General features: G+C 69.6%; 3 protein-coding genes across 3 annotated transcripts in view; 1 reads left to right on the plus strand and 2 right to left on the minus strand.

Annotated features, from left to right (window-relative positions):
- LOC123345797 (tenascin-X-like) overlaps positions 1 to 8,984 on the minus strand; it is a 96,577-nt gene extending 87,593 nt beyond the window's left edge. The window contains exons 1-8 of the mRNA XM_044982848.1: positions 8,593 to 8,984; positions 7,709 to 8,281; positions 5,693 to 5,805; positions 5,218 to 5,371; positions 4,749 to 5,024; positions 2,112 to 2,873; positions 915 to 1,238; positions 359 to 649 (exon numbers count right to left, since the gene is read on the minus strand). Of these exons, the coding sequence (XP_044838783.1) occupies positions 359 to 649; positions 915 to 1,238; positions 2,112 to 2,873; positions 4,749 to 5,024; positions 5,218 to 5,371; positions 5,693 to 5,805; positions 7,709 to 8,281; positions 8,593 to 8,959 (2,860 nt within the window). The 5' untranslated portion in view covers positions 8,960 to 8,984. The remainder of the gene's footprint in view (positions 1 to 358; positions 650 to 914; positions 1,239 to 2,111; positions 2,874 to 4,748; positions 5,025 to 5,217; positions 5,372 to 5,692; positions 5,806 to 7,708; positions 8,282 to 8,592) is intronic.
- LOC123345793 (endothelial zinc finger protein induced by tumor necrosis factor alpha-like) overlaps positions 1 to 20,512 on the minus strand; it is a 1,203,704-nt gene that overhangs the window by 440,059 nt on the left and 743,133 nt on the right. The gene's annotated exons all lie outside the window — the stretch shown is intronic.
- The window catches only part of LOC123345798 (collagen alpha-1(V) chain-like), a 37,493-nt gene continuing 33,241 nt past the window's right edge, over positions 16,261 to 20,512 (plus strand). The window contains exon 1 of the mRNA XM_044982849.1: positions 16,261 to 16,425. Coding sequence (XP_044838784.1) covers positions 16,261 to 16,425 — 165 coding nt within the window. The remainder of the gene's footprint in view (positions 16,426 to 20,512) is intronic.

Below are 20,512 nucleotides of genomic sequence, written 5' to 3' on the forward strand. Positions count from 1 at the left end.
TCCCGGCTCTGGGAGGGGAGTGGGGGCTGGTGGGTTAGAGCAGTGGGGGCTGGGAGCCGGGATTCCTGGGTTCTCTCCCGGCTCTGGGAGGGGGTGGGGGCTGGTGGGTTAGAGCAGGGGGGGCTGGGAGCCAGGACTCCTGGGTTCTCTCCCGGCTCTGGGAGGGGAGTGGGGGCTGGTGGGTTAGAGCGGGGCGAGGGGGCTGGGAGCCAGGACTCCTGGGTGCTGCCCCCTAACACCGTGGAAGGAGCACAGGCTGGTGGCAGGTGCCGAGTTGGGCCGGGGGCAGAGGAGGGGCAGCTGTCGCCCCCCGGCTGGCAGGGGGCTGAGGCGGGAGCCGCGCCGGGGGTGGGGGTACCTGTCCGGACGCTGGCTCTGAGGGGGGGTGAGAGCTGGCCGCGGTGCACCCCGTACAGCGTGACGTTGTACTGGGTGCCAGGCCGCAGCCCCCCAAGGCGGGTCGCCCGCTGGTCCGCCGGCACCTCGGCCTCCCGGGGCCCCGTGCGCCCGGCCGCATCCTCGTAGCGCAGCAGGAAGGAGTGGAACAGGCCCTGCCGCGCCCTCCACTGCAGCCCAAAGCCATCGCTGGTCACGTTCCTGACCCCCAGGGCCCCCAGGTCGCCTGGCCCGGGGCCCCCGCCAAGGGGTGCTGCAGGAGAGAGAGGGCGTAACGCGGTCAGGGTGCCTGGGCTCCCTGGGAGGGCAGGGGAGGGGGGCCTGATGGTTAGAGCAGGGGTGTATCTCTAGCTCTGGGAGGGGAGTGGGGGCTAGTGGTTAGAGCGGGGGGGGCGGGCAGCTAGGACTCCTGGGTTCCCCAAGGCGTCCATAGCCCTGCGAAGCCTGGCTGTAAGGCCAGGCGGGGGGGGAGGATCCCGCGGAGGAAGGGGCTGGCTGGAGGAAGGGGCGGGGGTTACCTGTCCACACGCTGGTGGTGATGGGCTCTGAGATGGTCCCGTCAGGTGCCACCCCCTGCAGCTCCACCTCGTATTCGGTGCCGGGGCTCAGCTGGGTGACGATCACGCTCCTCTTCCCCCCAGGCACCTGGGTGTGCCCGGGAGGCGCCCGGGAGCCGGGCTCCCGGTACTGCAGCAGGAAGTGCTGGAAGGTGCCGGTCGTGGCCGTCCAGGTGACGCGGAACCGGTCGGGGGAGACGTCTGTCACGGCCAGGTCCCCTGGGGGCGGCCCAGGGCGGGAGAGGCTGGGCGTGGGGGGGGGCTCGGTGCCAGATGCCTCTGGAGCTGGGGGGAGGGCATGAAAGGCTGAAAGGGAGCCCCCTAGAGGGGACAGCCCCTGCCCCATTCCCTGCCCCCCTGACCCAGCCAGTCCCTGCCCTGGGGCCGGGGGGAGCCGGCGCCCCCTAGAGGGGACAGGCCCCTGCCCCATTCCCCGCCCCCCTGACCCAGCCGGTCTGTGCCCTGGGGCCAGAGGGAGCCGGCGCCCCCCAGAGGGGTCAGGCCCCTGCCCCATTCCCTGCCCCCCTGAGCCGGCCAGTCCCTGCCCTGGGGCCGGGGGGAGCCGGCGCCACCCAGAGGGGTCAGGCCCCTGCCCCATTCCCTGCCCCCCTGAGCCAGCCTGTCCCTGCCCTGGGGCCGGGTGGGAGCCGGCGCCCCCCAGAGGGGACAGGCCCCTGCCCCATTCCCCACCCCTCTGAGCCAGCCAGTCCCCGCCCTGGGGCCAGGGGGAGCCGGCGCCCCCCAGAGGGGACAGGCCCCTGCCCCATTCCCTGCCCCCCTGAGCCAGCCAGTCTGCGCCGTGGGGCCGGAGGGGCGCCGGCGCCCCCCAGAGGGGACAGGCCCCTGCCCCGCTCCCCGTTGAGTCCGTGGCATGAGGCCTGTAGCGGGTGGAAGCCAGACCAGCTGCAGGAGAAAGGGGGGTTAATGCCAGAGGAGAGAGAGAGGGAAGGGGACGGCGGGGGCGAGGTGGAGTCGGCCCGTCCGATGGCCATGCCAGGCCCGTGGGCAGGAGCCAGCAGCCTGAGGGAGAGAGGAGGGCAGGACCGAGGGGTTAGCGCCAGCGGGTGCATCGGTGAACAGCCAGGCGGCGCCGTGGCCGGTGGGGTTACTGAGCCAGAGGAGCGACCCCCCCGCGTCGGACGGCCCCCCCAGCGCTACCTGTGGAGGCGAGAAAGGAATAGGACTTGGAGAGCCGCCCCTGGACCAGGCCGTGGATCTCCACCTGGTAGGTGGTGCCGGGCGCCAGGCCGTGCAGGCGAACCGCCGCGGCGTCGCCGGGAACCGCCAGCTCCCCTGCTCCTCCGCCGTCGCCCGCCCGCCAGTAGCGGACCACCACGCGCTCCGCGTGGTCACGCGTGCCCTCCAGCGAGACCACAATGGCGCCGGGGGAGCGGGCCACCACCGCCGGCTTGGCGTGGCCCCTGGGGGCCGTGGCCCAGCTGGGGGAGCCCTCCGAGAAGATGCCGCCCTCCTTCCCGGCTATCTGGAAGTGGCCGGGGGGGCCCGTGGGCTCCTCCGCAGGGTTCCCCGGGGTGGGTGCCATGGCCCCGAGCTCCTTCGAATGCTGGCCCAGCCCCACGTAGACCATCTCCTGTTCCTCCAGGGACTTCCTCTGCACCAGGTAGAGGTAGATGGTCCTGGCCACGCTGGCGATGGTTTGGTTGCCGCGCAGCGGGTAGCGGGTGGCGCGGAGGTAACTCTCCAGCCGCTGCAGCAGGGTCCCGTTGTACCGGGCCAGCTTGGCCGTCAGGTTCTGCGCCACGGTCTGGAAGAAGAGCTGGCTGGGGAGCGAGGAGGCGTTGGCCGGGGCGGGCCGGGGGCCCGGCTTCCCCGCGGGGCCAGGCGGCCGGAGACGGGCCACGGGGGGGCGCGTGGGTTCTGGGTGCGGCCGGCCAGGCGGGAGCAGGGTGGGCATCAGCGCTGCCAGGAGCAAATATTGGTGCAATTAGGGGATCCAATTCCCTGCCCCCTGGGCCAGCCAGGCCCCCACCCTGGGGTGGATCAGAGCCGGTGCCCCCTAGAGGGGACAGGCCCCATGCCCCATTCCCCACTCCCCAAAGCCAGCCAGTCCCCACCTCCTGGAGGGGAAACGCCCCATGTTCCCCGGCCGGTGCCTGGGCGCTAGCTGCGAAGAAGAGAGAAGGGAAGAGAACTGGGTTAGTCCAACCCCCCGCGTGGCTCCGTGACCTGCGGAACCTAAATGGACGGGAAGACGGGTGGTGAGTCGGGGGAGGCGCTGGATCCGACCGGGCTCTGGGCAGAAGGAACCGATCACTCGCTGTGGGAGACAGGGGAAGAAAAACCCTGCGCAGAAGAGCGGGGAGAAGAGAAGGAGAAATGTCTGGTTCCCTTATAGACCCAGGGATGGACGGACGATGGGCGACCAACTCGGCAGACGACTGGAGGGATGGAGGGATGGACGGACAGGTGGATGGACAGATGGATGGACAGACCAATGGATGGATGGATGGACAGGTGGATGGACAGATGGATCGACAGACCAATAGATGGACAGATGGATGGACAGACCAATGGATGGACAGATGGATGGACAGACCAATGGACAGACGGATGGACGGGTGGACGGACGGACGGATGGATCGACAGACCAATGGACGGATGGATGGACAGGTGGATGAATGGACCAATGGACGGACGGACGGACAGGTGGACGGATGGATGGATCGAGACAGACAATGGACAGACGGATGGACAGGTGGACGGATGGATCGACAGACCAATGGATGGACAGATGGATCGACGGACCAATGGACAGACGGATGGACAGGTGGACGGACGGATGGATCGACGGACCAATGGACAGACGGACGGACAGGTGGACGGACGGATGTATCGACGGACCAATGGACAGACGGATGGACAGGTGGACGGACAGATGGATCGACGGACCAATGGACAGACGGATGGACAGGTGGACGGACGGATGGATCGACGGACCAATGGACAGACGGATGGACAGGTGGATGGACGGATGGATCGACGGACCAATGGACAGACGGATGGACAGGTGGACGGACGGATGGATCGACGGACCAATGGACGGACGGATGGACAGGTGGACGGACGGATGGATCGACGGACCAATGGACAGACGGATGGACAGGTGGACGGACGGATGGATCGACGGACCAATGGACGGACGGATGGACAGGTGGACGGACGGATGGATCGATGGACCAATGGACGGATGGATGGACAGGTGGATGAATGGACCAATGGACAGACGGATGGACAGGTGGACGGACGGATGGATCGACGGACCAATGGACAGACGGATGGACAGGTGGACGGACGGATGGATCGACGGACCAATGGACGGACGGATGGACAGGTGGACGGACGGATGGATCGATGGACCAATGGACGGATGGATGGACAGGTGGATGAATGGACCAATGGACAGACGGATGGACAGGTGGACGGACAGGTGGATGGACAGATGGATCGACAGACCAATGGACGGACGGATGGACAGGTGGACGGACAGATGGACGGACAGGTGGACGGATGGATGGATCGACAGACCAATGGATGGACAGATGGACAGGTGGACGGACGGATGGATCGACGGACCAATGGACAGACGGATGGACAGGTGGACGGACGGACGCTCCCGTCTCTCCGCGCTGCTCCCACACTCAGCCCTTGCTGATTTCCCTCCTTCGCTCGTCCTCCTCTCTCATTTCCTTCTCCCCATCTCCCTCCCCTCCCCCATTTCATCGCTGCTTCCCCCCCCCTCCCGCCCCCGCCCCCGCCCCGGGCCGCGGGACCCACCGGTGGTGGCGCTGCTGCTGGCGGGAGGGCTCTGCTCTGGGCCGCGGTGGGCGGTCAGGGTGAGGGTGTACTGGGTGGTGCTGCGGAGGCCGGTCAGGGTGAGGGTGGTGCGGTTGGGGGGCAGGGTCAGGCGGGTGGGGGGCTCGGGGCTGTCCCGCCCCACCGGGCGGTAGTGCAGGGTGTATCCGTCGGGCTGGGCGGCCGGGGGCTCCCAGCGCAGGCTCAGCGAGGTGGCCGTGGCCCCCGTGGGGCGCAGGTCACGGGGAGCGTCGATCCCTGGGGGGAGAAGAGGGGTGAGAGTGGGGAAGGGGGGCCCCTCCCCAGAGAACCCCCCTGGTTCCTAAACATCCCCCCAAGGTCCCCCTCCCCCCACAGGGCCCTCCTCCCAGAGAGTCCCCCACTAACACCTCCCCTGGGCTCCCATCCCAGCCCCCAAACCTCCGCCCCCCCGGCAGCCCCCCCCACCTACGGGTGCGGACGCTCTGGGTGGCGGGGGGCCCGAGGCGCTGGGCTCGCTGGGCCCGGACGGTGACGCTGAACTCCTGGCCAGGGCCCAGCCCTGAGCGCTCGAAGGACGTGGCCGAGCCGGGCAGCTGCAGGGACACGGCCCCCTCGGGGTCACCCTGGGGGGAGAGAAAGGGGGTCAGGGGCTGGGGGACCCGGCCCCCTCCCAGGGCCCCAAACCACAGGCCCACGGCGCCGCTGGGGGTCAGACGGGGTCAGGGGATGGGGGAGCCCTGGCCTCTGTCTGCACCCCCCACCCATGCACCCCGACCCCCTCCTGACCCCCCCACCTTCTTTCCAATGCCCCCTCCCAGAAGTGAGGCTCCCCAGGGGGGGGGCCAGGGGTCACACACCCTCCTCCCCCACTGACATCCCAGATCCGGGCCCAGCCCCCCTGCAGGGGGCAGGGGATGATTGACACCCCCCTGGGACCCCATTACCGTGGGAACGAGGTGAATTTCATATCCATCCACGTGGATCTTGGGGCGAGTCCATTGCAGGCGGAAGGAGCCCTCCTCCCGGCGCCCCACGCGCAGCGTCACGGCCGGGATCTCTGCGGGGGGAGAGGGGTGAGTGCCCCGAACCCTCTTCCCTGCCCCCAGCCGGCCAGACCCCCGCCCTGGGGCTGACACCCCCTGGAGGGGACCGGCCCCTGCCCCATTCCCCGCCCCTCTGAGCCAGCCAGTCCCTGCCCTGGGGCCGGATCAGAGCCGGCGCCCCCTAGAGGGGACAGGCCCCTGCCCCATTCCCTGCCCCCCGAGCCAGCCAGTCCCTGCCCTGGGGCCGGATGGGAGCCGGCGCCCCCCAGAGGGGACAGGCCCCTGCCCCATTCTCCACCCCCCCGAGCCAGCCAGTCCCTGCCCTGGGGCTGGATGGGAGCCGGCGCCCCCCAGAGGGGAAAGGCCCCTGCCCCATTCCCTGCCCCCCTGGGCCAGCCAGTCCCTGCCCCTGCTCCACAGAGGGAAAAGGCCCCATGTCCCGGTCCCCGCCCAGGGCCTCCCCTCTGCGTCCAGCCAGGGCCTTTGATCTCTGTCCCGTCCGGGCGGGATGGAAAGCAAACACCGTGGGGAACAAGGGCGGCTCAGATCCCTGCCCCCCGGCACCGCGCCCCCGGCCGGGATGAATGGGGCCGATTCTAGAGGGGAACCGGAGCCGGAGGGGGCGCGGTGCCAAGGCTGATCTTGGCCAGCCCGGCTGTGGGGCGGGCGGCTCCTAACAGGGGGTCTCTGTGCCCTGGGACGGGACGTCCCAAGCAAGGGGGCCCCAGCTCCCATATACATCTGGGGGGAGCTCCCCCCGCCTTGGCCGTGGGTCAGGAGAGGATTAGGCAGCACAAAGGCCCTTCAGCTCGGTGCCCAGCGCTGCCCCACGTGGGGGGGGGCAAGGACGGCCCCCACCCACACCCCACCACAGGGATGGATGCCCAGGGATGTGGGGACCAGCCACAGAGGAGCATTGTGGGTAGGGTGGCTGGGGTGCCCAGAGCATTGTGGGTAGGGTGGCCGGGGCGGCCCAGGGCACTGTGGGTAGGGTGGCCGGGGCGGCCCAGGGCACTGTGGGTAGGGCGGTTGGGGCGGCCCAGGGCATTGTGGGTAGAGTGGCTGGGGCGGCCCAGGGCACTGTGGGTAGGGTGGCGGGGGTACCCGGGGCATTGTGGGTAGGGCGGTTGGGGCGGCCCAGGGCATTGTGGGTAGGGTGGCCGGGGTACCCAGGGCATTGTGGGTAGTGTGGCTGGGGTGCCCAGAGCATTGTGGGTAGGGTGGCCGGGGCGGCCAAGGGCATTGTGGGTAGGGCGGTTGGGGCGGCCCAGAGCATTGTGGGTAGGGTGGCCGGGGCGGCCCAGGGCACTGTGGGTAGGGCGGTTGGGGCGGCTAAGGGCACTGTGGGTAGGGTGGCCGGGGTGCCCAGGGCACTGTGGGTAGGGCGGTTGGGGCGGCCCAGGGCATTGTGGGTAGGGCGCTTGGGGCAGCCCAGGGCATTGTGGGTAGGGCGGTTGGGGCGATCCAGGAATTGTGGGTAGGGCGGTTGGGGCGGCCCAGGGCACTGTGGGTAGGGTGGCCGGGGTACCCAGGGCACTGTGGGTAGGGCGGTTGGGGCGATCCAGAGCATTGTGGGTAGGGTGGCCGGGGGACCCATAGCATTGTGGGTAGGGCGGTTGGGGCGGCCCAGGGCACTGTGGGTAGGGTGGCCGGGGTACCCAGGGCACTGTGGGTAGGGCGGGTTGGGGCGATCCAGAGCATTGTGGGTAGGGTGGCCGGGGGACCCAGAGCATTGTGGGTAGGGCGGTTGGGGCGGCCCAGGGCACTGTGGGTAGGGTGGCCGGGGTACCCAGGGCACTGTGGGTAGGGCGGGTTGGGGCGATCCAGAGCATTGTGGGTAGGGTGGCCGGGGGACCCAGAGCATTGTGGGTAGGGTGGTTGGGGCGGCCCAGGGCATTGTGGGTAAGGTGGCCGTACCTAGGGTGCAGTCCTCGCCGGCGTAGCCGTCCTGGCAGTGGCACTCCCCGTTCCGGCACTCCCCATGCCCCCCGCAGTCGCTGGGGCAGGCGGGCTGGCTGCAGTCAGGCCCGGTGTAGCCGCGGTGGCAGGCGCAGACCCCGTTCTTCAGGCAGCGCCCGCGCCCACTGCAGTCGCCAGGGCAGGCCCGGGTGCCGCAGTCCGGGCCGGCGTAGCCGGGTCTGCAGAGGCAGCGCCCGTCCTGGCAGCGCCCGCGCCCGTGGCAGTCCCCGGGGCAGTCCGGCGTCTCGCAGGCCGGCCCCGAGTAGCCGGGGAAGCAGAGGCAGCGCCCGCCCTGGCAGCGGCCCTGGTCGTTGCAGTCGTCGGCGCAGACGGGCGTCTCGCAGCGGGCGCCGGCGAAGCCGGGGGGGCAGACGCAGCGTCCGGCCACGCACTCGCCCCGGCCCCCGCAGCCCCCCGGGCACTGCGGCTCGGCGCAGGTGGGGCCGCCCCAGCCCGGCTGGCACACGCAGCCGCAGGTGGCCAGGTCGAAGGCGCCGTGCCGGCCGCAGAGGCTCTGGGTGTCCGTCTGGCCTGCGGCGGGGAGGGAGGGAGACGCGGATGGGGTGAAACTGCAACCTGCCTGCAGCCCACCAGGGGGCGCCACCTGCCTGCCCCGGCCCCGCCCATTGGCACCTTCCTCACTCCACCCCTTTTTGACACCCTCCCTGCTCCTCTGGCCCCGCCTCTGTCTGTTGCTCCTCCCACTGCTCCCCCTCCCCCCTTCAGGTCCCCACCCCTTGCTATGGCCCCGCCCCCTCCCACACTGGCCCCGCCCCCTCCCCTCAGCCCCCCAGTCTCACCTGTGCCGGCCTGGGCGGCGGCGGCGGCGGGGGGGCAGCAGCCCTTGGCCCCACACTGCTCCCGCAGCGCCTGGACCTGGGCCTCCAGCGCCCGCAGCCGGGCCAGCGCCTCCCGCAGGGCCCCGCCGGCGCCCCCCCCCTCGCAGTCGCAGGCCGGGGGGGGCAGGTTGATGCGGTGGGTGAAGACCACCTGCTCGTCCCCCTCCAGCGTGTGCTCGTAGAGCCGGGGGGGCTGCAGCTGGCTGGGGGGGGCCAGTGCCTCCTGCGGGGACTCCGGCCCCTCACCCGCCCCCCGGCGGACGCTGTAGATGTGGGAGAAGATGGTGGCGTTGGCGGGGGCCCGGCGGGGGTGGGGGGGAGGCCCCCCCTGCACCAGCAGCAGCAGCGACAGCAGCAGCCAGGGCCCCATGGTGTGGCCGGAGGGGGCGCAGACCTGGGGGGGGGAGGCAGTTAGTGACGGGGGCACAGAGACCCCCAGGGACCCCCAAAGAGCCCCCACAAGACCCTTCCCCTCCAGCGCCCAATTCAAACACAGGCCAGAAATCAACCGCACAGGCCCACAAACAAACCACAACCGAAATCCAGTCCTGGGACCCCCGGCACCGAGACAGCCCCCCCCCAGCTACCCCCCAGCTCCTGGGAACCCCCAACACCGAGACAGCCCCCCCCAGCTATCTCCCAGCCCCTGGGACCCCCGGCACCGAGACAGCCCCCCCCCAGCCCCTGGGACCCCCGGCACCGAGACAGGCCCCCCCCAGCTATCTCCCAGCCCCTGGGACCCCCGGCACCGAGACAGCCCCCCCCCAGCCCCTGGGACCCCCGGCACCGAGACAGGCCCCCCCCAGCTATCTCCCAGCCCCTGGGACCCCCGGCACCGAGACAGCCCCCCCCCAGCTATCTCCCAGCCCCTGGGACCCCCGGCACCGAGACAGGCCCCCCCCAGCTACTCCCAGCCCCTGAGACCCCCGGCCCCGAGACAGCCCCCCCCAGCTACCCCCCAGCCCCTGGGACCCACGGCACCGAGACAGGCCCCCCCCCGCTATCTCCCAGCCCCTGGGACCCCCGGCACCGAGACAGCCCCCCCCAGCTACCCCCCAGCCCCTGGGACCCTCGGCACCGAGACAGGCCCCCCCCAGCTATCTCCCAGCCCCTGGGACCCCCGGCACCGAGACAGCCCCCCCCCAGCCCCTGGGACCCCCGCCCCCCAGACGGGCCACCCGAGCCCATGGGAGCCCCGGCACCTTCACCGGCCCCCCCCAGCTACCCCCCAGCTCCTGGGACCCCCGGCACCGAGACAGCCCCCCCAGCTATCTCCCAGCCCCTGGGACCCCCGGCACCGAGACAGCCCCCCCCAGCACCCCCCCACCCCCTGGGACCCCCGGCACCGAGACAGCCCCCCCCCAGCCCCTGGGACCCCCGGCACCGAGACAGCCCCCCCCAGCCCCTGGGACCCCCGGCACCGAGACAGGCCCCCCCCAGCTATCTCCCAGCCCCTGGGACCCCCGGCACCGAGACAGCCCCCCCCAGCCCCTGGGACCCCCGGCACCGAGACAGGCCCCCCCCAGCTATTTCCCAGCCGCTGGGACCCCCGGCACCCAGACAGCCCCCCCCCCCCTATCTCCCAGCCCCTGGGACCCCCGGCACCGCGACAGCCCCCCCCCCGCTACTCCCAGCCCCTGAGACCCCCGGCACCGAGACCGCCCCCCCCAGCTACCCCCCAGCCCCTGGGACCCTCGGCACCGAGACAGGCCCCCCCCAGCCACCCCCCAGCCCCTGGGACCCTCGGCACCGAGACAGCCCCCCCCCAGCTATCTCCCAGCCCCTGGGAACCCCCAGCACCGAGACAGCCCCCCCCCAGCTATCTCCCAGCCCCTGTGACCCCCGGCACCGAGACAGCCCCCCCCAGCCCCTGGGACCCCCTGCACCGAGACAGGCCCCCCCCAGCTATCTCCCAGCCCCTGGGACCCCCGGCACCGAGACAGGCCCCCCCAGTATCTCCCAGCCCCTGGGACCCCCGGCACCGAGACAGCCCCCCCAGTATCTCCCAGCCCCCTGGACCCCCGGCACCGAGACACGACCCCGCCACCCCCAGCTCCCATCCCCGCGGTCCGGAGGCAGGTGCTGCGGCAGGACAGGTCCCTGTGGGACGCCAGGCCCGGGGTTGGGTCGGGGGCTGCGCTGGGGGGGACCAGAGGCCGGCCAGCCGGAGCTGCATGGCTGTGGGGCAGGTGCGGGGACCCCATCGCCTCCTGCGATAACAACCTAGATTCATGCTGCAAAAATGTGTCTGGAGCTGGGCCGGGGGAACGGGGCCAGAGGCCGGAGTTTGGCAGGGAGCCGGGGGGAGCCGGGAGCAGGAGCTGCGAGCCGGGGTAGCCGAGAGTGCAGACACGTCCCACGCTGCGTCGGAGCAGGCGTGGGGGGCCCGGCCATGTCCCAGCCCCCGGGACCCCCGGCCCCGTCTCCCCCAGCCAGAGTAAGCCCTGTCCTGCCTGTGAGATCCCAGCCCCCGGGAACCCCACGATTAAGAAATAGCTGGTTTAAGACAAGTGGCCTTTGCATTCTGGACTCCTGGGAGGGGAGTGGGGTGGGGTGGGGGGCTGGGAACCAGGACTCCTGGGTTCTAGTGCCATTCTGTGCCTCAGTTTCCCCTCCCATAAGCAGAATCCTGTTGGCCAGGCTGTGGGGTTTCTGCGGCTGAGCCGGTGGCCGTTCACACAGCCCGGCGTTCCTGAGCTCTGCACAAACCCCTGCGGCTTGTTATTTTCACAGCTGTGGTCCCAGATCCTTCCAGCTTTCCAATAACCACTCGGACTTCCCCTGGGCTCCCCCGGGGGCTGCTGAGTCTTGGTCCTCGTACATCCCTCACTGCTCCTTTCATGTCTCTGCGGCCGCCACACACAGGGAGAGAACCCAGGAGTCCTGGCTCCCAGCCCCCCCTGCTCTAACCCGCCAGCCCCCACTCCCCTCCCAGAGCCAGGGAGAGAACCCAGGAGTCCTGGCTCCCAGCCCCCCCTGCTCTAACCCGCTAGCCCCCACTCCCCTGCCAGAGCCAGGGAGAGAACCCAGGAGTCCTGGCTCCCAGCCCCCTCTGCTCTAACCCGCCAGCCCCCACTCCCCTCCCAGAGCCAGGGAGAGAACCCAGGAGTCCTGGCTCCCAGCCCCCCCTGCTCTAACCCACCAGCCCCCACTCCCCTCCCAGGGCCAGGGACAGAACCCAGGAGTCCTGGCTCCAAGCCCCCCCTGCTCTAACCCGCCAGCCCCCACTCCCCTCCCAGAGCCAGGGAGAGAACCCAGGAGTCCGGACTCCCAGTCCCTCCGCCCACCCCGACCCCACTCTCCACCCAGACTCAGGGGGTTGCTGTGCTGGGGGGTCCCAGCCCTGCCCCGGGTCTCCTCCCTCCTGCAGCCCCCTGGTGGCCTGGGGGAGCGGCTAGGGGGGAGACGGGGGGTGATGTGGGGTGCGCGGCCCTGGCAGCACCGGGAGAAGATCCCAGCCTGGCTCCCTCCCCGGCAAGTATCTGACAGCCGGGAAAATTCCTGCGTGAAGAGATAAGGGTCCCACCCAGATCCCAGCCTGGCCTGGCTGCGCGGGCGGGAGATGGGGGTTGGGGGACTGGCTGGCTCAGGGGGGCGGGGAATGGGGCAGGGGCCTGTCCCCTCTAGGGGGCGCCGGCTCCCCCCGGCCCCAGGGCAGGGACTGGCTGGCTCAGGGGGGCAGGGGCCTGTCCCCTATGGGGGGCGCTGGCTCCCCCCGGCCCCAGGGCAGGGACTGGCTGGCCCAGGGGGGCAGGGAATGGGGCAGGGGCCTGACCCCTCTGGGGGGCGCCGGCTCCCCCCGGCCCCAGGGCAGGGACTGGCTGGCTCAGGGGGGCAGGGGCCTGTCCCCTCTGGGGGGTGCCGGCTCCCCCTGGCCCCAGGGCAGGGACTGGCTGGCTCAGGGGGGCAGGGGAATGGGGCAGGGGCCTGTCCCCTCTGGGGGGCGCCGGCTCCCCACGGCCCCAGGGCGGGGACTGGCTCAGCGGGGGGCGTGGGGGGACACGGGGCCTTTCCCTGTGGGGGGCCAGCACTTGTCACCATCTGCCCCCCCCCGTGTCTTCGGCCTCCCGGACGGGTCTCTGTTCATCTGTGGGACCCACAAACGCACCTGCCTGGACACCCTCCTGCCCCCCAAGCCCGACACACACAGGCCTCTGTCCTCCCTCCCGCAGCCCCCTTCCCCGGGGCTCTGGCTCCCCCCACACTTCCCGCCACTCTCCGTTCCCCACCCCAATATTCTCACCCCCCATCCACCGACAGGACTGTGCTGGGACCGGAGGGGCCTCAGGCCAGAGGGAGGGGGGCACCAGCAGTGGGGGCTACAGGGGTGGGGGAGGTTCAGGAGTTTGTTGTGGTGGGGCACCGTGGGGACGAGCCCCCCAGCACCTGCCTTTGTTCAGGGGGTGGGGTGACGGGGGTGGAGGTGGGTCAGTGCTGGGAGTGGAGCGGGGTTACCAATGGGTCATTCCCGGTGGCACCCGGCCCCCCAACTTCGTCATGTAGCACAGGCCCCCTCAATGCCCCCCTTCACCCTCCCTCCATCGCTGGATCCAGCCGTCTCCCTCCTCCATCCCTCCCTCCCTCCATCCTCCATCCATCCCTGCATCCATCCCTAACTCCATCCTCCATCCATCCCTGCATCCCTCCTCACTCCCTCCATCACTGGATCCAGCCGTCTCCCTCCCCCCATCCCTCCCTCCCTCCATCCCTATCTCCATCCATCCCTGCATCCCTCCTCATTCCCTCCATCCTCCATCCCTGCCTGCATCCATCCCTCCCTTCATCCATCCCTGCATCCTCCCTAACTCCATCCTCCATCCATCCCTGCATCCCTCCTCACTCCCTCCATCACTGGATCCAGCCATCTCCATCCCTTCATCCAGCCATCCCTAACTCCATCCTCCATCCTTCCCTATCTCCTTTCTCCATCCATTCCTCCATTCTCCATCCCTCCCTACCTCTCTTCATCCTCCATCCTTCCTTCTATCCATTCCTCCCTCCATCCCTCCATCCATCCCTGCATCCATCCCTAACTCCATCCTCCATCCATCCCTGCATCCATCCCTAACTCCATCCTCCATCCATCCCTAACTCCATCCTCCATCCATCCCTCCTCACTCCCTCCATCATCGGATCCAGCCATCTCCCTCCTCCCTCCCTCCCTCCCTCCCTAACTCCATCCTCCATCCATCCCTGCATCCATCCCTAACTCCATCCTCCATCCATCCCTGCATCCCTCCTCACTCCCTCCATCACTGGATCCAGCCGTCTCCCTCCTCCCTCCCTCCCCCATCCCTCCCTCCATCCATCCCTGCATCCCTCCTCATTCCCTCCATCCTCCCTCCCTGCCTGCATCCATCCCTCCCTCCCTCCATCCATCCCTGCATCCTCCCTAACTCCATCCTCCATCCATCCCTGCATCCCTCCTCACTCCCTCCATCACTGGATCCAGCCATCTCCATCCCTTCATCCAGCCATCCCTAACTCCATCCTCCATCCTTCCCTATCTCCTTTCTCCATCCATTCCTCCATTCTCCATCCCTCCCTACCTCTCTTCATCCTCCATCCTTCCTTCTATCCATTCCTCCCTCCATCCCTCCATCCATCCCTGCATCCATCCCTAACTCCATCCTCCATCCATCCCTAACTCCATCCTCCATCCATCCCTCCTCATTCCCTCCATCCTCCATCCCTGCCTGCATCCATCCCTCCCTCCATCCATCCCTGCATCCTCCCTAACTCCATCCTCCATCCATCCCTGCATCCCTCCTCACTCCCTCCATCACCGGATCCAGCCGTCTCCCTCCTCCCTCCCTCCCTCCCTCCCTCCCTCCCTAACTCCATCCTCCATCCATCCCTGCATCCCTCCTCACTCCCTCCATCACTGGATCCAGCCGTCTCCCTCCTCCCTCCCTCCCCCATCCCTCCCTCCATCCATCCCTGCATCCCTCCTCATTCCCTCCATCCTCCCTCCCTGCCTGCATCCATCCCTCCCTCCCTCCATCCATCCCTGCATCCTCCCTAACTCCATCCTCCATCCATCCCTGCATCCCTCCTCACTCCCTCCATCACTGGATCCAGCCATCTCCATCCCTTCATCCAGCCATCCCTAACTCCATCCTCCATCCTTCCCTATCTCCTTTCTCCATCCATCCCTCCCTACCTCTCTTCATCCTCCATCCTTCCTTCTATCCATTCCTCCCTCCATCCCTCCATCCTTATCTCCATCCTTATCTCTCTTCATCCTCCATCCCTCCCTCCATTCTCCATCCCTCCCTACCTCCCTCCCTCCGTCCCACATCCTCCACCCAGCCCTCTACCCACCCATCTCTCTGTGTCCACCTCCCGCCACCCGCCGCTCTCCCTCCATCCACTTCCCCCGCCCCCCCCCCAGCTGCTGCGGGGCCCGGGGAGCCTCTCGCTCGGGCACTTTCCAAACTCCCTGCAACCCCCCCCCCGCCCATCTGCGATCCCAGCCCCTCCCCGCCCCACCTGCTGCCCGCTCGGTGCCCGGCCCGTGGGGCCCTACCGGGAGCGGGGCGGCGGCTGCAGGGGGGAAGCTGCTGCTCCGGGCTGGGGGCTCCGCGCTGCGCTGCGCTCCCGGGTCTCTGCGCTGCGCTCCGGGCTCGGGGCTCCGCGCTCCGGGGTCTCTGCGCTGCGCTCCGGGCTGGGGGCTCCGCGCTGCGCTGCGCTCCGGGGTCTCTGCGCTGCGCTCCGGGCTGGGGGCTCCGCGCTCCGGGGTCTCTGCGCTGCGCTCCTGGCTGGGGGCTCCGCGCTCCGGGGTCTGTCCGCGCTGCGCTCCGGGCTGGGGGCTCCGCGCTCCGGGGTCTCTGCGCTGCGCTCCTGGCTGGGGGCTCCGCGCTCCGGGGTCTCTGCGCTGCGCTCCGGGCTGGGGGCTCCGCGCTCCGGGGTCTCTGCGCTGCGCTCCGGGCTGGGGGCTCCGCTGCGCTCCCGGGTCTGTCCGCGCTGCGCTGCGCTCCTGGCTCTGCGCTGCGCTCGGGACTGTGCGCGCCGCTCCCTGCGCCCGGGGGCCGGGCCGGGCCGGGCTGGGCGGCGGGGGCGGAGGCGGGGGGGGGGCCGCTCTCACTTTCACACACCCGGTTCGTCCCTCGCTCCCTGCGCTGCGGGGGGGGGCGGGGGTGATGTCATGGCCGGGCCGGGTCAGCGACCGCCCGAACCCGCCCCGCCCGGCCCGGCCCGGGACCTCCCCGCCCCCCCGCCTGGGCTCGCTGGGCCCAGCCCGGACAGGGGCTGGGGGGGACGTGACCCCGGCCAGGCGGCTCCAGGCCCTCCCCTCCCCCAGCACAAGTGGGTCCAATACGAGCCATGTCGGCCCCAACCAGGTCTCCCCAATACCCTGGGACCAGCCACGCAGAGCAGCCCCCTCCCCCACCCGGGACACCCGCCCCAGGCCTCTCGGTCCGGCGGGGGCACCAGGGCTCAGTCCCCGGGGGGGGGGGCACAGCCCAGACCGGGCGGGGGGGGCAGGGCACAGCTGGATCAGGGCCTGGGGGGGGCAGGGCACAGCTGGATCGGGGCCTGGGGGGGGCAGGGCACAGCTGGATCGGGGCTGGGGGGGCAGGGCACAGCTGGATCGGGCCTGGGGGGGGCAGGGCACAGCTGGATCGGGGCCGGTGCCCCCTGGGGTGACCCCGGCCTGGCAGAGCCGGGATGGATGCAGGCTTCAGCCGTTTCAGCCCTCGGCCGACTGACCAGAACAGCCTGAGCCCAGGGAGCCGACACCGCTGGGAAAACGTCTGTGCCAGGACCCCCCGCGGCAACCCACAGCCCCCGCTGCTCGCTGGCATCCGCTTTGCTGCCAGCCACAGTTCAACGGTCAGGAGTGAGGGGCACCGGCAGGGCTGGGCTGGCAGGGGGCTGCGGGTCGGGAGTGAGGGGCACCGGCAGAGCTGGCAGGGGCAGGGCTGGGCTAGCAGGGGCTGCGGGTCGGGAGTGAGGGGCACCGGCAGAGCTTGGGGGGAAGCCCAGGGCCGGGTTAGCAGGGGGCTGCGGGTCGGGAGTGAGGGGCACGGGCAGAGCTTGGGGGGAAGCCCAGGGCCGGGTTAGCAGGGGCTGCGGGTCGGGAGTGAGGGGCACCGGCAGGGCTGGGGGGGCAGGGGGCTGCGGGTCGGGAGTGAGGGGCACCGGCAGAGCTGGCAGGGGCAGGGCTGGGCTAGCAGGGGCTGCGGGTCGGGAGTGAGGGGCACCGGCAGAGCTTGGGGGGAAGCCCAGGGCCGGGTTAGCAGGGGCTGCGGGTCGGGAGTGAGGGGCACCGGCAGGGCTCGGGGGGCAGGGCTGATTGTCAAGGAGGGACGGGTTGGGGTACGGAGCATGTTTCGCAAGCCAAAAGCTGCTCCTCAGTGTGGTGCTCGGAGGCTTGTGCTCTGGGGGCAGGGTGGGGGGGGGCTCAGCAGGGGTGTCAGGCTGGGGGGGGCTCGGCAGGGGATGTCAGGCTGAGGGGGGGCTCAGCAGGGGTGTCAGGCTGGGGGGGCTCAGCAGGGGTGTCAGGCTGAGGGGGGCTCAGCAGGGGTGTCAGGCTGGGGGGGCTCAGCAGGGGTGTCAGGCTGGGGGGGGGCTCGGCAGGGGGACCAGACTGCAGGGAGCCCCGTTGCTGTAGGAGGCTAAGGGGCTCCATGCTCCACCCCAGAGGCAGCCGCAGTTTAATAACAGGGTTGTGGTGGGGGCTGGGAGGCTGGACTCTCCTCCAGCCCCCCCCCATGGGGCGCCCCCCCCGGGAGGGCTGAAAGGCCCCAGTGATGCCGCGGCCGCGCCGTATCCCGGCCCCGGTGCCAGGGGTTCCCGGAATGTGGCCGCGGCTCCGCGGCGTTTGCTTTGGCTGGGCCGGGCAGACACAGGGGCTCTGTGCAGCGGGGTGGCCCGGGGCCAAAGGCAGCAGGGGGGGCCTGGGGCAGCGAGCGAGGGAAGGACGCAGCGAGGGGAGGACGAGAGGGATGGGGGGGGGGACGAGGCTGCCTGGGAAACCCGCCGTGGGGACCAGATACACAGTGTGAGACCCTCCTGTCCCAGACCTCCTGCTCCTGGGCTCCGGACGCCCCGGGACGACCCCCATCCAGGTGCCGGGGGCCCCTCAGGGCATCCCCTTGCTCCGGTCCCCCCGGGGTCGCAGGCCCAGAGGGAGCAGCCCCACCCCCCCGATCTCCAGCCCGGAGCGACTCTCCCCCAGCGTAACACAGGAGGTTTATTGAGGGTTGAACCCAGCACAGGAAACTCTCCGGGCCTCAGGCCTGGCCTCCCTCAGCCCAGCACATCCCAGTCCCCCTGCAGCCAGGGGGGCTCTGCCTGCTCCCCCTCTCCAGCCCAGAGCCCCCCTGCTTCCCAGCTGGGCCTCCGATACCCCCGGCCCCAAGCCCCCTCTGTCCATTGGCTTCTCTCCAGGGACACAGGGTGGCCTGGTGTGATGAACTGGGACTGTTCTTAACATTTTCTCTGAATCCTGTGTCGGTGCCTCAGTGTCCCCTCTGCAGTTCTTAATATCTAGGTGGTGGATCAGGGGGTGTGATTGCTGCAGAGCAAAGGGCCAGTGCCCCTAAATGCCCGACACTCTGTCTCCTAGCAACTGATGGCCTGGGCCCCTCATCTGCAAAGGTGCCGGCTGAAGGTGGGGGAGACAAAGGGGTCAGGTGACCTCCTGGCCCGGAAAGGAGCTGAGCAGAGGAGGGGCTGGAGGGGGTTTCAGTTTGGAGCTGGCTGGGGATGGGGAGTGAGGGCAGACGTGGGGGTCTGGCTCACTGCCCCCCAGAATGGACCCGGCCGAGGGGTCCGGTTCTCTGTACCTACAAGCTCTGTTTTAGACCCTGTTCCTGTCATCGAATAAACCTCTGTGTCCCCGGCTGGCTGAGAGTCACGTCTGACTGCGCAGTGGGGGGGCAGGACCCTGTGGCCCCCCAGGACCCCGCCTGGGCAGACTCGCTGTGGGAAGCACACGGAGGGGCAGAGGAGGCTGAATGCTCCCAGGAGAGACCCAGGAGGTGAAGCCGTGGGAGCTCCTTGCCCTGCAGACAGGCTGCTCCGAGGGAGAGGAGGCTCCCCAGAGTCCTGCCTGGCTTGGTGGGGAGCAGTTCCAGAGCAGCGACCGGGGACTCCGTGACAAGTGGTGGTAGCGGTGGGATGTACTGCACCCCGTGAATGGCGCTTCTTGCAGTAAGTGACTGGGGAGCAGTAAAACGAAGGGGGGATGATGAGGACCAGGCGTGCTGAAGGCTCAGAGAGGGACGGTTTCAGGGGGCGGTTAACCTCTGGGAGTGTGTGACCAGCGAGAAGGACTGTTGGAGTAACGGGGTCCCCCTGAGGACTGCAGCGAGCAGTCTCGGGGTGGAGGAGCTGCCGCTCGACCCTGGGAGAGAGAAGGATTTTTGCAGTAGCAGGGTTCCCCTGGGGATTGCAGGAGCAGTCCCAGGGGCGGAGGAGGCTGCAGCTCGACCCTGGCAGAGGTGGTGACCACGAGAAGGGCTGGCACACCAGGGGTTCTTCCTGGATCCATGGGGGAGCCAAGAGCACACAGGCCTGTGAGTCCAGAGCCACTTGGGAGCGGTGCAGTGATGGCCTGTCACCATCTCCTTAAGAAGGACATTGTGATCCTGTGCACAGAGAGGGTTACACATGGGGAAGTTCACCCAGGCCCAGTTAATCGTGCAGCTGGAGGAGGAGGACAAGGACCGCTCTGAGGAGCAGATTCCTGACCCAGATGGGGCTACAGGAGGATCTGGGAGCAGCTGGAGCAGCAGCCAGGCATCCCCGAGAGTCTGGTCCCCAACCAGACGAGGGTCTTCACGCTCGGGTTCCCCATCAGGGGATCGGAGACGGATGGGATGGGAGCAGAGCCCGAGAGAGCGAGAGGCCGTGAGAGAGAGCAAGAGCCCGAGGAAAAGCTGCAGGAGAAGCAGCAGCAGCCTGGACTGGCGATGGTGGAGCGGGGAGACATAGGGGGCTGCCCGGGGTCAGTGGGGAAACACGCCTGGGGTGGCGAGACCCTGGGACAGAGAGAACTGGGGTGGTGCAGCCGCAGATGCCGAGGGGCCGTGGGACCTGGGTGAAGGTCCCCGGGGTGAAGCCCCTCGCCCTGCCTATGGCCCGGATCCCTGTGCAGCCCCAGGAGGGGTTGGGCTGGCTGGTCGTTGGGGGTCTCCAGGATATCGGCTGGGGGGCCCTGTTGGGGGGTGACTGGGTCTCTCTGGGACAGGATCCAGGCCCTGCTCCGGTAACGGCCGAGGGTTTGAATTCGGATCTAGGGAACCAATTGGCTGGGATGGAAATGGTCAGTGAAAATGCCAATGACCTGGCTGGCAGGGGGGAGGGGCTGCAGGGCTCAGGATACCTGCCTGCCTGTAACCAGCCCCCTGGGAGGGAGAGATGCTCCCCGCCCCCCTGCACACCGGAGAGGGGGCTCACGCTGGCTCTGAGGCTGTGACCAGAGCAGAGAGCTCGCTGCTGCCCCCACTGGGACAGCCAGGGCAGCGCTGAGCACGGGGGGAGCTGAGACCCCAGCTGAGTGGGGGGACACCCAGGCAGGGCAGGGCGGCTGCCAACCAGGTTTGCCTGGTCCAGACGAGCTGCTGGGAAGTGATTACACAGCAGGGAGGGGGCTACCAGGGACAGGGCTCAGGGGGGCTGTGACCCCAGGCCCAGCCAGCGAGAGGGAGCAGGTCCCACTCCCTGCCCCAGCAGCTGAATCCCAGACCGAGCTGCAGAGGGACCCCTCCTTGGAGAAGCTGAGGGGACTTGCTGGCCCCAGCGCTGCAAACCCCCTTGGGGAAGTGTGACGAAGTGGGACTGTTCGTACTGGGGGCTGGGGACAGATCCTAAGTATCTAGCAGCAAAAGGCCATGCAGCAAATGCCTGACACTCTGTCGCCTAGCAACTGATGGCCGGGCCCCTCCCTGCAAAGGTGCATCAAAAGGTGTTG

Source organism: Mauremys mutica, chromosome 12 (genome assembly GCF_020497125.1).
Source record: "Mauremys mutica isolate MM-2020 ecotype Southern chromosome 12, ASM2049712v1, whole genome shotgun sequence".
NCBI lineage: Eukaryota > Metazoa > Chordata > Testudines > Geoemydidae > Mauremys > Mauremys mutica.